At 56.2% G+C, this 14,218-nt stretch overlaps 1 protein-coding gene across 1 annotated transcript in view; it reads left to right on the top strand.

Annotated features, from left to right (window-relative positions):
• Positions 1-5,876: 5,876 nt before the first annotated feature.
• Positions 5,877-14,218, top strand: part of ELN (elastin) — a 32,671-nt gene continuing 24,329 nt past the window's right edge. Inside the window, exons 1-4 of the mRNA XM_061153414.1 lie at positions 5,877-6,042; positions 12,149-12,199; positions 13,257-13,286; positions 13,758-13,790. Coding sequence (XP_061009397.1) covers positions 5,961-6,042; positions 12,149-12,199; positions 13,257-13,286; positions 13,758-13,790 — 196 coding nt within the window. The 5' untranslated portion in view covers positions 5,877-5,960. The remainder of the gene's footprint in view (positions 6,043-12,148; positions 12,200-13,256; positions 13,287-13,757; positions 13,791-14,218) is intronic.

Here is a 14,218-nt window from a genome sequence, read left to right as displayed (position 1 = left end):
CAGGCCCCTGGGGAGGGGTGCTCAGAGCACCCAGCTCACGATGTTCCCCCCAGACGGCAGCAGACAGCCCTCGAGGCAAAGTGGGAACAGCACGGGGCAGAACAGCCCGTCCGGGACACCCACCCCCCGGCTCGCATGGGCCAAGGACCCAGACTGACAGATGACTCAGACACACAAACACCCGGGCCTGGGCAGAAATTGCTGGATTGGAGACGTGGGCCTCGGGAGCTGGGACACCCTGGGGCGGCATGTGGTGCTGGGGCCTGGGGCGGGGGGCGGTCCTCCTGGGCCTTCTCCTCACCAGCCTCAAACGTCTGCTTCAGTGGACCCTGTCCCGCTCTTGAGTATTTGCTGTGTGTGTGTGTGTCTGTGTGTTAGTCATTCGGTTGTGTCTGACTCTTTGTGACCCCATGGACTGTAGCCCGTCAGGCTCCTCTGTCCATGGAATTCTCCAGGCAAGAATATTGGAGTGGGTTGCCATTCCCTTCTGCAGGGGATGTTCCCAACCCAGGGATTGAACCCGGGTCTCCTGCATTGTAGGCAGAATCTTAAACGTTTGAACCACCAAGGACTAGACTCTTAAAGCCACAAGTTTTCCCTCTTAAGGGCTTGTGGAGACCCTGTCCCGTCTCCATAAAAAGAAACAAGTGTGTCTGAGGGTTAATTACTCTTGATGTCACCTTCATCAGGTATTATTACAAGGTGATCTGCCACAGCTCACACACTGATCAGCGTTAATCCCTGTCACAGGGACGACCACTGGCCCCTCTGCACGCCTAGGCTGCTCCCGGCACTCCAGCCTGACGGGGTGTAGAAATGCTAGCCCGCCTCCCAACTCCCAGACCCCACTCTGAGCACAGGCTATACCTCCCTTGGGTTCACCGGGTTTGAGTTGATCCCATGTGATGAACTGAGATTCCACAAGTGGCCCAGATCTGCAGCGTTCAGTCTTTTTTCAGCTTCAGATGCTTTACCCCCAGTGAAGTCCGCTGCGGGGGTCCCAGCCGCCTCTGGGGAGGCCAAGCTGCAGAAGGCCGCTCTCCTCTCCTGGCTGAAGTGCTGCCTGGTACCCCTCGGTAGGAGGCCACCCTCTCGGGCTCGGTCACCAACGCGATGGCCTCTGCCCTGTGCTGTGTGCGCCTCGGGCCTCCCACTGCAGGCCCCCGAGGGCTTCCCTCTTCCCTCTGTCTCTCCTCTTCGTGCCCTGTCCCACCGGTAACCTTTCAGTAGCAGGAACCACCCTCAGTGTTCCCTCCTTGCTGGTCCCATGTCAGGCTCATCCTCACCAGACCCAGACCCCTCGTGGTCTCGCCCTGGACCATATACCCTGCAGCCACTGGCCACAGGAGGCTGCTGAGCACTTGAAATGTGACTGACCCAAATCAAGGTGATAGTCAAAGTGTATCCTATACTCCAGCTTGAAGACTTAATACAAAAAAGAATGCAAAATATCTCATGAATAATTTTTGTATCCATTACTTGCTCCAAATACAATCTTTTAGGTATATTGGGTTTAAGTATAGCTTATGATGCAAATTAATTTTACTTGTGTTTTCCTTCATTTCATGTGGCTACTTGTTACTGTTCAGTTGCTAAGTCATGCCCAACTCTTTGCGACTCCATGGACTGCAGCATGCCAGGCCTCCCTGTCCTTCACCATCTTCCAGAGCTTGCTCAAACTCATGTCCATTGAGTCAGTGATGCCATCCAACCATCTAGCCCTCTATCGCTCCCTGCTCCTCCTGCCCTCAATATTTCCCAGCACCAGAATCTTTTTCAATGAGTCGGCTCTTCGCATCAGGTGGCCAAAGTATTGGAACTTCAGCTTCAGCATCAGTCCCTCCAATGAATATTCAGGGTTGATTTCCTTTAGGATGGACTGGTTTGATCTCCTTGCTTCCCAAGGAGAAGACGTCTGGTCCAGCACCACAGTTCAAAAGCATCAATTCTTCGACGCTCAACCTTCTTTATGGTCCAACTGTCACATTCATACATGACTACTGGAAAAACCATAGCTTTGACTACAAGGATCTTTGTCGGTAAAGTGATCTCTTGCTTTTTAATATGCTGTCTGGGTTTGTCATGGCTTTCTTTCCAAGGCTACTAGGAAATTTAAAATCAGAAGAGGGGAAAGCTCAAATCTTAATGTCATTGGTATCTGGGCCTCACAGGTGAGAAGGGATGGGCCAGGACCACGTGTGTACATCAGTCCTTCACTCTGCCTTCCTGCTGATTCTCTCTTAGAAGGTCTGCACTGGAACCCACACTACCCAACCAGCATGCAAGTCCTTTCCAAACCTCACTTAGGTTGAGAAATTCTTGTTCCCACTATTAGTGTAACCTGGCCCTTATTTCCCATGGGACCACCTAGGGGGACACTCACTCACACAGAGGTGTAAATGACTGACAACTGAGGCCCCCTCATTGGGAGGGAACCCCAGTAGGGGGTCCCAGGTCTGGGATGACACCAAGCTCTTCCCAGGCTAACTGGCAGCCCATGCTTACTCTCTCTGGTCCAAGGTCCCATGCAGATAGATAGCACATCCTGCACTCAATGGACAAAAGGACCACATGTAGATAAGGAAGAAAACAGAAACCACACCTCCCGGGTTTCTGGAGGTCTGTCCCTATCACCAGAACTCTGCCCCCATCTCCTGGAGTGCACATCTGCGTTTGTCATCTCATACTCTTCAACCATGAAGGAAGCAGAAATGAGTCCATCCTCACACTGCCTTCAGTGATGGCCAGGCCAGTGGAGGATAAGAATGAAGCACCAAGTTCAAGTCAGGAACCCTCAGAGAGCTTCTGGGGGCAGGGATGTTGAGACCAGCATACTCTGGCAGCCAGTGTCCAGCACCCAGCCCTCCAGGACGAGTCCAGGGGCTGGGGAGCTGCTCCATCAGCCAGAAGGGAGGAGAGAGGCTGAGCAGTGCAGCCAGGTCAGGGAAGGCCCTGAAGGGCGTGCTCAGAAATCTGGGCTTTATCTGAGAGGCTTTATCTGAGGGTTTCTGAGCACAGCCATGACAGAGCCAGATGGAGGCTGGGGCTCTGTCCTTCCTAAAGGTCTGGAGAGGCTGGTGGCCCATCAGTGACTCACCTGGATGCTCTGGACCAAGTGGGTGGGTAACACTTGTCGGTGGTAACAGTAAAGCCAAGCCCCTGAAACATTTGGTGCCCCAGGCAGTTTGACATTTTCTTTTTTTTTTTTTTTTACATTGCTTAATCTCTACAGCTATGCAGGCAGGTGGGCGGAGAGCAATTCAGGACTGTTGTGTTTCTTGAATGAATGAATGTCGGTCTATCACTGTAACCCCCAGTTCTTACATTATGCCTTGAATGCATTGGACTAAGTGGCACTGGATTATCAGTCTACCGGGTTTGATTCTTTGGAGGTGTACAGAAACCTTGTGGGATATGAGTTCATGGAGCTGCTGTGATGTAGGATGCTAAGGAGAAGGGGGGCACTCAGGGATGCAGGTGGGGGACAGGACACAGAGGAGAGGCTGGGCCCGGCAGCCTCAAGTCATACCCTGCAGGCGCCCCCACACCTCTCCTGGACCCCACCACCACCACCCCCGCAGCAAGCCCTCTCCCGCTGGCTCCAGCCTCCCTCCCAGTCCTGGAATTAATAAAGACTCTGAGCAGACTGCGGTTTGCGAGTCTGAAAGCCGGTTCCTGCCCACGTCACTGCCCTGAGAGGAGTGGGGCCCAGTTTCTCCCCAGCACCCTCGTCCGTCCCCCTCCCCGGGAGGGGGCAGGCACTCAGATCCCCTGGCCTCCCCTCCCTTCCCCCAGCAGGCACATCTCGGCCCCGAGCCTCAGCCCCTAACCCTGAGCATCTCCCACCCTCAACAACAAGGGCTGGCTTGGGCTCATCATCTCATCAGCACCCCCGCCATAGGACCCCCAAATAACATGCATAGGAAGTAAGAACTGTACACTTGCTCTGCACGCACTGCTTCTAGACAATTCTGCTAGCGTGCACGCCCACTGCCTTCCACACTGCTGGAGCAGCCACTGCCTGAGACCAGGGAGAGGAAGGGGATAGCCCAGGGACCCAGGGTGACCCAGCAGAGAGCCAAGTCTAACAGTTACAAGGAGTGGGGCTTGCAGAACTAATGTTAACAGCAGCAGCACTGGAACTAAGAGTGGGGGACAGAGCATTGCGGAACTGCAGACACGGTACAGAAACATATGACCTCATCTCACTCATCTTTGCAGAAACCTCCCAGGCAGGAATATTTATCACCATAAGACAGACGAGGAGCCCGAAGTCCTTTGAAGAGGTTACCCTGATAGAAAGTGCTCGAGCCAGAATTTTAGTCCTAGGTCCCACCAGGCCCAATGCCTGGCCTCTGGCCCCTGCAGTTACGGTCTCCCCCGCTGGCCTTGCTGACTGCCTCGGTGCTCCTGGCTGGAGAAGGGGTCCTTTAACTCCTGTCCTCGGCCTTGTGGCTGAGTTCTCCTCTAAGCCTCCATCTGGGTGTAGGGAAAAGCTCTGAGAACTCACAGCCTTGACTTTTCCCCATCGTAAGCTGTGATGAAATCAGGTACCAGTTCCCTCTCCTATCCTCTGGCCCCCAAATTTCTTCCCCACTTAGGTGGGGAGGCAGGACCCCCTCGTTTCCCATCCCATCTCACCCCCTCAATCCCCAGGGTCTCCATCCCGCAGTCAGGCGAGGACAACCCAAGTCCTTCTGGAAATGCTGGTCCCAGTTGTTTTAGCACAGGGCCTCCCCCTCCTGGCCACCAGAGGAACGTCAGTCCCAGGCATTCTCCTGGGGCCAGGAGAGACCTGGAAGTCTGAGGGCTACCAGACCTGGTGTGGGTTCTAGGGATGCTCAGCGTTGGGACAGGTGGGGGCCAAGTGGTAAAGGTGGGGGATGTTGGGCCACTTATCAGTCTGAGTGGGCTGCCCCACCCCCCTGGTTCTCTGCAGGGCACCTGGGGATCCAGCCTGACCTTGACCAGACATCGTGGCCTGCATAAATTGCAGGGGGCTATAGCTTCATCCATGACAGTCGGAGCCCCTGTGATATATCAGAGTCTCCAATGTGACCCCCTGATGCCCCAGGGTCTCAACCCCCAGGCCATTCTGCCCGCAGCCACCTGGCCTCCGCAGACCTGGATCCTAGACCAACCCATCACCCCCTCCCCAGCCTCAGGCAGGAGGCTGGGACCTTAACCCACAGAGAATGGAGCCCTGCAGGGCGTCAGGGTCCCCTTCCCTGCCCCCAGATGCCCCACGGGGGCAGCAGCAACTCGGTCTCACCTTCCCAGCCATTCTGCCCACAGCTCCTTGACCTCTCCAGACCCTGGCCTGGATGGACCCGGGACCCCAGGTCTGACCAACAGCCCCCTCCCCAGCTTTGGCCTGTCTCTGGCCAGGTCTGGGAGTGTTGAGGGAGTTTGGAGGGCCGGGGTGGGGGAGCAGAGACGCAGGACAGCTGGCCTCTGTCCCCACACTGGGCCCGGGGCCCAGCCGGAGGGGCGGGGGCCTGGCCACTCAGGCCTTGGCTGGGGCCGGATTTTTGGCTGGGCTGCAGGGCCCTCCCTCCCGCTTCCTCTCCCGAGGGCTGTCCTGGCAGAGGCCCCCCTCGCACTTTCTGGCGGGAACAGGGCCAGCAGCGAAAGAACAGCCGCAGAGGGAAAGCGGGAGAGAGATGGGGGGAAACTGTGTGTGTGTGTGTGTGCGCGTGTGTATGTGCGCGCGTGTGTTTTCAGGGAAAAAAAAAAAAAGAGCCCACAGTCCAGTCCAGTCAGACCCAGCCTGGGAGGCTTGCGAGCCGGCCTTTCGTAATTGCCCCCTCCCCGTGGCCCCCTCCCCGAGGCCTCCCCCTTCTCCCGCCCTCCCGCCCGCCCTCTCTCCCTCCCTCCTTCCCTCGCAGCCGACGAGGCAGCAATTACGCTTTGGGGATAAAACGAGGCGCAGAGAGCGGGCTGGGGCATTTCTCCCCGAGATGGCGGGTCTGACAGCTGCAGCTCGGCGGCCCGGAGTCCTCCTGCTCCTGCTGTGCGTCCTCCACCCCTCACAGCCCGGAGGTAGGCCTCACCCTGTTCCCCTGAAGGGCCCGCAGCCCTCGGGCCACCCGCTCAGGTGGCTGGACCGACCGACGAGAGTGCGCCCTGCACTCCCAGCACCCTCCATGGGGAGTCCCAGGCAGGAGCCCCTCGGCCACTGGATCCTCGGAACCGCCCCTCCTGGGAGCCAGCCGTGCGGAGCAGAAACCTGTCATATGTTCGCCCCGAGACTCAGAATGGTCCCAGACCAGCGCCGGCTTCTGCTGCCCCGACAGGGCGGATGAACCTTGCTCTGTCCTGGGGTGCTCTCCCAGGGTGGGGGTCCCGAGCACACTGGGGAAGGGCCAGCGAGGTGCGTCGGGTCTGTGAGCACCGGCGGTTTGCACACCTGTGGACCCAGTGGCTGTGCACACGTGCCCCGGGGACAGGGGACCTGGGCTGGAGGCCAGCTCTGCGGCAGTGAGCTCTCTGACCTCGGCAGGTTCCTCGTCCCCTGGGAAGTCGGGACCCGCTCCGGGTGATGTCAGGGTTAAGTTGATTACAGGGTTGCGGGTTGGAAAGCTGCCGCTGTGGTCTGTCCCTGGTGAGAAAGGCTGGGACTTCTGAGCGTGTGTGTAAGTGTGTGAATGTGCGTGTGTGCACGAGTGTGTTACATGCTCTTGCCCAGGCGTGCATGGTCTGTATGTGTCTAGTCGTGTCATCAGATAGAGGAGGAGGTCATCAGATAGAGGACGAGGGGATGAATGTTCACAGGTTTATCCCTGGACAGGTGTGTGTGTGTGTGTGTGTGTGTGTTGGAAGGAGGCATGTTATAGGATATATTCATAGGATATGTGTAAGTGCCTGTTAGCATGTGCAAAAGTCTGCCACCCAACAGGCGCGTACACAGAGGCGATCTGGTGTCCAGGTGTGTCACTGGGTGTGGTTTGTCTCTGAGTATGTGCGTGTGTGTGCGTGCGAGTGTGTGAGCTATGGAACACCAGCAAGGACAATGAAGCTGGGGAAGGTATCCGTCTCCTGGCAGAGGGAGAGCCCAGCGTGCTGGGGGCTTGCATGGACCTGGGGGCACTCCCGGGCCACCTGGCATATTCCCAGCCATGGGCCCGGAGGATGCCCCCTCAGGGCTGCCACACCTTGGGGGGACTCTGGGAATGGTCCCCCAGCATCCCCGAAGATGCTCCTGGCCGTGGGGAGAGAGAGGTGCAGGCAGCTCATGAACCTTTGGTGGGGTAGCCTGGGTGGGGTCTGGTTTCCAGGAGGGTCCTCTTTGCCATGAGAACCAGTGGGGGCCAGTGTCGGGATGGGGGGTGGGCTCCGGGTGGAGCAGGGCCAGGCCGGAGGGCAGAAGCAGGAGCTGGGCAGGGGCAGCAGCTGTTTCCGTGAGATTGGTCAGCGGGGCAGGACCGCTGGGAGCGGGGCTTCCTGCCCAGAGGTCAGCTCCCGAGTCTGGACAAAGCCGAGGGATGCTGGTGCAGCATCGGGGGGGCCCCATGGTGGGCAGAGAGACCATTCCAGGGGAGCAGCTGTCCCCGGGCCTGAGATGGCAGCTCGGGTCCCATCTGAACCTCCTCCCCGGAGTCTGGCCCCTGAACACCTTCCTTCCTAGAGACAGCTCCCCTCTAGAGCACGACATGTAGCTCCCGCAGGAACCCTGAGATTAGAGAATTTTTATCTACACTCCACAAACAGGGAGATTGAGGCTGAGACAGGCTAAGGCAGCACCAGGGGGTGAGTACCAGCCAGCTCATCCCTGGGCTAAAGGATGAGGAGGCGGGGGCCAGGTTCCAAGTGGCATTTGGGAAGGGGCAGGCCTGGGGCTGAGTACTCTGGGGTGGGCCTGCCCTAAGAAGAATGCACCCTCAATGACCGGGCTAAATGTTCCCTGGCCCTGTTCTTTTTTTGCAAACATAAATCTCAGCTCTGTCCCGGGTGGTAGAGTAGCCGGGTCCAAATAAGGGGTGTGTGAACTGATGAGGTCTTCTGAGGTTTGTGCCCAGAGCCTCCCAAAGGAGGGCCCCCCGCCTCCCACACACACATGCTCACACAAGCACGCACGCACTCACACCTGCCCGGCTATCCTGAGGGATGTCACCCTCATGGGTCCCCCAGTCCCAAAGAACCATGTTGCCAATGGAGACAAAAAAGGGACAACCCAGGAAGGCTCTGCGAAGGAAGGGTTGTCTGGACCCATTTAAGATGGGTCAAAAGTAGCTTTGAAGATCATTTGCCCCAGACTCCCTTGCCATTTAAAGAGAGAGAGAAATTAAATCAGTTATAATTGGGACCAGCTGCCCCAAATCCCCAGAAATTTTATCATTTTAGCTTTGGGTGGTTTTTCGGTTTTGTTTTTCTGATTTCGGAACTGAAGATGGTTTTGAAACCGGGATTTTTTCAGCCCTGGCTGCCTATTGGAATTACACAGGGAACTTGAAACCATTCTGACATGGGGTCTCACCACAAAATTCTGGCTTTACTCGGTCTGAGGAGGGACCCAGATGTGTAGGCCTTGTTAAAGCCGCCGCCCAGGTGACTCTGAGGGGCCTCCGGGGCCTCGGACCCCCAGTTTAGGGGTTGATGCTGCTCTCTGAGTCTGCTGGGGCTGAGGCAGGAAGGCAGGCGTGCCCGAGGGGAGGGAGGGGACAGACTCAGTCACTGGAGGGCGGATTGTTTTTGAAAAGCCCTTGGCAGCCTTTCTCCATGCAAACAACAAACAGCTTCGTGTGGTCTTATCTGCTCCCCAGGCCGGCCCCCATGGACTTGAAATTGGCAAAGTCCCCGGCCAAGGCCCGCTGGCCCTCTGCTTGCTCCCAAACAGCCGTCTCCCAGCTCTTTGAACCTGGAGCCCAGGGCCCAGGCAGAAGGCCCTGCGTGTAACTGGGGTCAGCTGTGGGTACCGGGCCAGGCACTCCATCTCTCTGGCTCATGGATGGTTTCCCTGGCTGTAAAGTGGGGAGAGACATCCTTGCCCAGCATACCTCCTAGGGCCGGTGGGTGGCTCCAGCAAAGTCACATTGCAAATAATGCATCAAGGAAGAGGGCTATGGGAATGTGAATTTTAAAAACCATATATTCTCTTATTGGGACTTTGCTAGTGTGAGCTAATATCAACCCTTATAATTCATACACATTTATAAGGTTTAATTTTTTCTCTTGCTACTCATGCAATGCTTTGTCTAATGGGGAGGCAGCCCATGTGTAAATAGAGGTGCAGTAATGGAGAAAGCTGACAAGACTGGGAGATGGGGTGGCGTAGAGGGAATCCAGGAAGGCTTCATGGCAGAGGTGACATTTGAGTTATATCTTAAAGAAAATTAAATGTTTGAGGGGCTTCTGTGGATGGGAGGTGAGACTCAGTCTTTGGGGCTCTGCGGGGCAGAACTGGAGAGAAAGAGGAACAGATTCTGTCTCAATAGGAGGGGGATCTCTCTGTCGGTAGAGCTGATAGCATCAGTAGGTGGTGATTTGCCTGTCACTGGAGGCGTGCAAGCAGAAACACAAGATGTTCGCAGAGAAATTTCAACCCAGGCCAAAAGACTGTTATGATCCCTGAGAGTCTAGGACCATGATTCTAAGATGCAAGAGACAAGTTCCACCCTGGGCTAGCCGGTGAAACAAGCCAAACCCACATAAAACAAGACAAGTACGCTCCAGGCCAACTGCTTTGGGCCAGCTGAGCAGCGGGAACCACAGGCTCAGAGACGGCAGGGGGGAGACGCTGAGCCCAGTCTTGGTGGAAGGGTAGGACTTGGAGAGAGGAAAGGGCATTCCTGGCAGCAGAAACAGCTCAGGCCAAGGAGGGGAGGTGGGAAGCAGGATGACCCTTTGCATGTGGGGCAGGAGAGGAGACTGCCGCTTTTCAAAGGCCTTTGATCACCACCGGTCTTATTCTGTCTCACGTCTCCTGCACTCAAAGAGGGGCCCGGCGGGGATCCTTTACGCCCACTAAGCCTTCTCCTTTCCTCAGTGCAAAACGGGGATCAAAACCTTTGGCTCCGCGGGCCGTCATGGTTCAGGCATGGAGTTTGGCAGACACTGCTGGGCTCTGAATCATGGAGGTGGAGAGTGGGGAGAAGAGAGAGCTGGGGAGAGGATGGGTAGGCCCTGGGCAGAGTGAAAGCAGAGGAGCTGGCCGATCCCGGTTCGGGCCTGGCCCGTGTGCTGGGGGGAGAACAGAACCCCAGGAGAGGAACTGGGGGTTCAGCCAGACCAACTTGAGGTGGGGAGACCCGTAAGCCGGTTGGGGATGGAAGAGGTCAGACCAGACCTCCAGGCTACCGTCTTGCCTCCCCTCCACCTAATTCATCCATCCTTTATTGAGCACCTACTGTCTACCTGGCCCCAGGCCATGTACTGTGAAGTAGAAACAAAGTGTCAGTCATCAATTAATTTATTTATTTTGGAGCAATTACCGGGCGCAGGCCCAGGGCAGGTCTCTGGAACTCTTTGACAACTCCACAGCAACCTGGCAAGGCAGAAGTTATTAGCCCCACATTGCTACAAAGGAAACTGAAGTTCAGAGAGGTTAAGTGACTTGCCGGAGGTCACACAGATGGTAAGAAGTTGGCACTGCCGGGATTAGAGACCAGATGGGTCTGTCCGGAGCCCTTTGCTTCCTCCGCCCACCACATTGTTCTTGCAGCACCCCACCACCCACTCTGGAGCCAGAGAGCGGAGGGGAGAGGCGAGAGGAGGGGGAGGGGAAGGGAGGGGAGGAGGGAGAGAGGCTGAGGCAGAGAAAGGCCTGGAGCTATGACAGGGAAAGGCACACGCGAGACAGTGCTCAGAGCTGGAAGCCCGAGCCAGAGAAGGCATCAAAGGACCATGTGTGCACTTGGCAGTCGATGACAGGGCCCGAGCGCCCATGCCCAGCAGGCCCAGCCTCCTGGGCCACCGCTCTGAGCCCCTCGAGGCTCTGAGCAGATTACTTAGACACTCCAGGCCTGGATTGCAGTGCTTGGGGTGGGTAGTGGGGGAGTGTGCGGGGGGTGGGCAGGAGGCGGCTCAGGGGCTCAGGCCCGGGGTGAAGGCGCGGGTGGCGCCGGGGCTGTGGCACAGGGGGACCATGACAGCTTGGCATCCTCCACCCTGCTGGGCCGTGGCTGAGGCTGCCCGGGCCCTGGGGCCAGCAGGCCCAGCTGTGCAGCCTGGCCACAGAGGCCAGATGTCTGCTGGGCACCTGGGGAGCTGCCTGACACGCTCCCCCAACCTGGGCCGTTCAGCCCTGTTCAGCGGGGCGGTGCTGGGGCTCAGGCTGGGGCACCCGCAAGCCGGCTTGTCAAGGGGCCATTCAGTGGTGCTGGAGTCAGGGGCCTGGTCTGCACCAGGATTGTCTGTTGCCATGACTACACACAGGCCGGGTCTGGGGCCCGGCCTCCCAGTGTTCCCCTGTGAGAGCTTCATGGATCCGTGGGGACTGAACTCGTGATCTGGGCTGGGCAGACGGCCCCTTTGGCCCAGCCAGTGAATTAGCTTTTCCTTAGGAAACTATTCACTTTGCTCATTCATGGTGTCCCCCTCTGGGCCCCGGCGCCTCCTTAGACAGCTCCGTGTCAGACAGCCAGAGCCCCACCCAAGCTCTGCTGCCCAGCGGCTAAGGACGCTGACCTCACGCTTTCCTATCAGTGTGGGAATGGCTGGGCCTTGGCTGGCAGTAGCCGCGTTTCCTTACTGCTTGCTGTCACAGCCCAGGCCTGCTCTCCCACGACGCTGGATCCTGCCCACACCGCTCAGGGCTGGAGAGACGTGGCTGCCCAGCCAAAGGTGCTCAGACCCAGTCCCTGGCCAGGCCCTCCCCAGGTAACATAGTGCGAGCTATTATGCTCAGAGGAGTGGCCTGGCTTTGAATCCAGGCTCCATCTATTTGCAGCTGTGTGACCCCCCAGCCTGTGTCTTAATGTCTCTGAGCCTGAATTCACATCTGTTAAACTGAAGTTAATAATCCTTGCCCTTCCACCCTCACTGGGCCATTTTGAGGAGCAGGAAAGAGAAAATGCTTTGGAAACATAATGTGCTTGGGCAACACTGGTTACTTGGTAGACACGGTATTATTGCCATCATCCCCATCTTTTATCATTAGCACGCTTTTATTCATTCTGGTTCATGGGGGACTCTGCCTCCTTCCTTCCAGGGGTCCCGGGAGCTGTTCCTGGTGGAGTTCCTGGAGGCGTCTTCTTCCCAGGTAATGTACATGAAATTTGCACGTGCCCAGGTAAGACAGATGATGATTAAATTTGCAAGAGACACACATTTGGACACTGCAGAAGGAAAAAATATTGGTACGCCAGCCGCAGAGGACTGATCAGTCACTCCTGTATTAAAAAGCAGTTTACATGATGCTGTTCAACAACTACTGAGCATAAATTTTCTAAAAGAGGAAACTCAGAGCTTGCAACTCCGTAGGAAAGTGGCCGCCTCACCAGTCCTCTGCTGTTTACAGTCTTCGAACCATTAACCCCACTCTTGGAAATCCATTCAAAGGAAATCATTGAAAAGAAGAGAAAAAAAAAAAAAGCCATCTGCCCCAAGTTTCATAGGAATGTTACTAGCAAAAATGCAAAACAAGAAACCCGCTTGACAGGAGGGTGTGATTAAGTAAACTAAGGTTATGCAACTACTAAAAAGTATGAATATGCTCTCTGACGGTCAAGTGATTTTCAAGTAAAAACAATATAAAAGCAAGAACTAGGTGCAGATGAAGATGAGCCCTGCCTCAAGAAGAAAAAAAAAAAAAAAGGGCAGAATGTTAGCTCATTGGCATGGCAGGGGGGTGGGGTGGTGGGGGGGAGGCAATCTCTTCCTTTAATTTTGAAAAATAGCATGATGTTTTAACGTAGATTGAAAAATCACAAGTAATATTTTCAATACTTAAAAAGTGTTTAAGGGACTTCCCTGCTGGTCCAGTGGTTAAGAAACCATGCTTTCACTACAGGGGGCATGGGTTCTAGGTCCAGGGGACTGAGACCCCTCACACCACACAGAATAAAGAATAAAAGGGTTTGAGCATTCAGAATTGATGTGGAAGTGAGAGAAGCCACCAGCACATTCCCAGGCACACACAGAGGCAGGAGACTTTTGCCAGATGAGACAGATGAGGAGACAGAGGCTCACAGAGCCCAAGGCTTGCCCAAGATCATGTGGCTAGGCAGTGATGGATTTGACCATGGGTCAGAGGATGGCTTCTTGGCAGGGACCTTGATGGTTTTCTCTCTCTCTCTCTCTCTATCCTGTCAACACAGGGGCTGGTCTCGGAGGCCTGGGAGGAGGAGGTGAGTTCAAACACCAAACTTGGCTCCTTGCTAATGGGGTCTGAGTCTCAGCCTAATCCACACACATCCTTAGACCTCAGACCTCAGAAAACCCAAGCATTAAGGAGTCCCTCATTTCCTAGACTGAGCATCTAGTGGGGAGAGGCTTTTCTAAAACCTAGATCCCATGGGCCCCCTAAGCCCTTGCCCCCAGCCTCTTTTCCCTGGGGGCCCCCTCCTTCTTTCATATTTCTTTTGATCCTTAGTAATATCCATGCAAATCCAGCTGAGTGGGAACCATCACCCCCTTCAGAGGCCTGATAAACAGTGCAAGAGAGGGAAACCCCAGGTCAGGACGGGAGCTGGGGCCCCCTCCCAGAAGCTCCTTGTACGCAGGGGAGGACCATTGCTGACCCCACAGTGCCCTGTGGGGATTGTGGTGAGACAGGTGGGCTGGGACTCCCCTTTAACGACCATCTCTTCCCTTCCTAGCACTGGGCCCTGCAGGCAAACCAGCCAAGCCAGGTAAGCCCTGCAGCCTCTGAGCACAGAGCCAGGGCCAGGGGGCAGGGGAGGGAAGGGGCCACAGAGCCGTGAACTGGGTCTGTGGATGGGAGGAGGGAGTGAGGTGGTGGACAGACCCTCCCCTCTAGTCAACACCTCCCAGGACCAGGCTGGGACTGAGCTCCAGGGCTTCCAGGGTCAGGAGGCTAGAGGCAGCTTACAGTCCTTCCTGAAGATGGGGTGTCTGGCACCAACTCTGCCCAGGCCTCTGTACCCCCCGAGAGTCCCCTCTGCACCAGATCCCAGAAAACAGCCCTGTTGCTGGGGTCAAAGGTCAGAATTGATGCTCCAGTGGCCACCAAGCCTGTGCATGTCACTCTGGGCTCAGACATAGATAATTGGACCCTGGCCTCTGCCTGAATGATCCCTGACCCCCAAATGAAGCCCTT

This window comes from Dama dama, chromosome 10 (assembly GCF_033118175.1).
Source record: "Dama dama isolate Ldn47 chromosome 10, ASM3311817v1, whole genome shotgun sequence".
Classification (NCBI taxonomy): Eukaryota; Metazoa; Chordata; class Mammalia; order Artiodactyla; family Cervidae; genus Dama; species Dama dama.
Note: the sequence above shows the minus strand (reverse complement) of the source record. Positions and strands in the feature narration are given on the sequence as shown.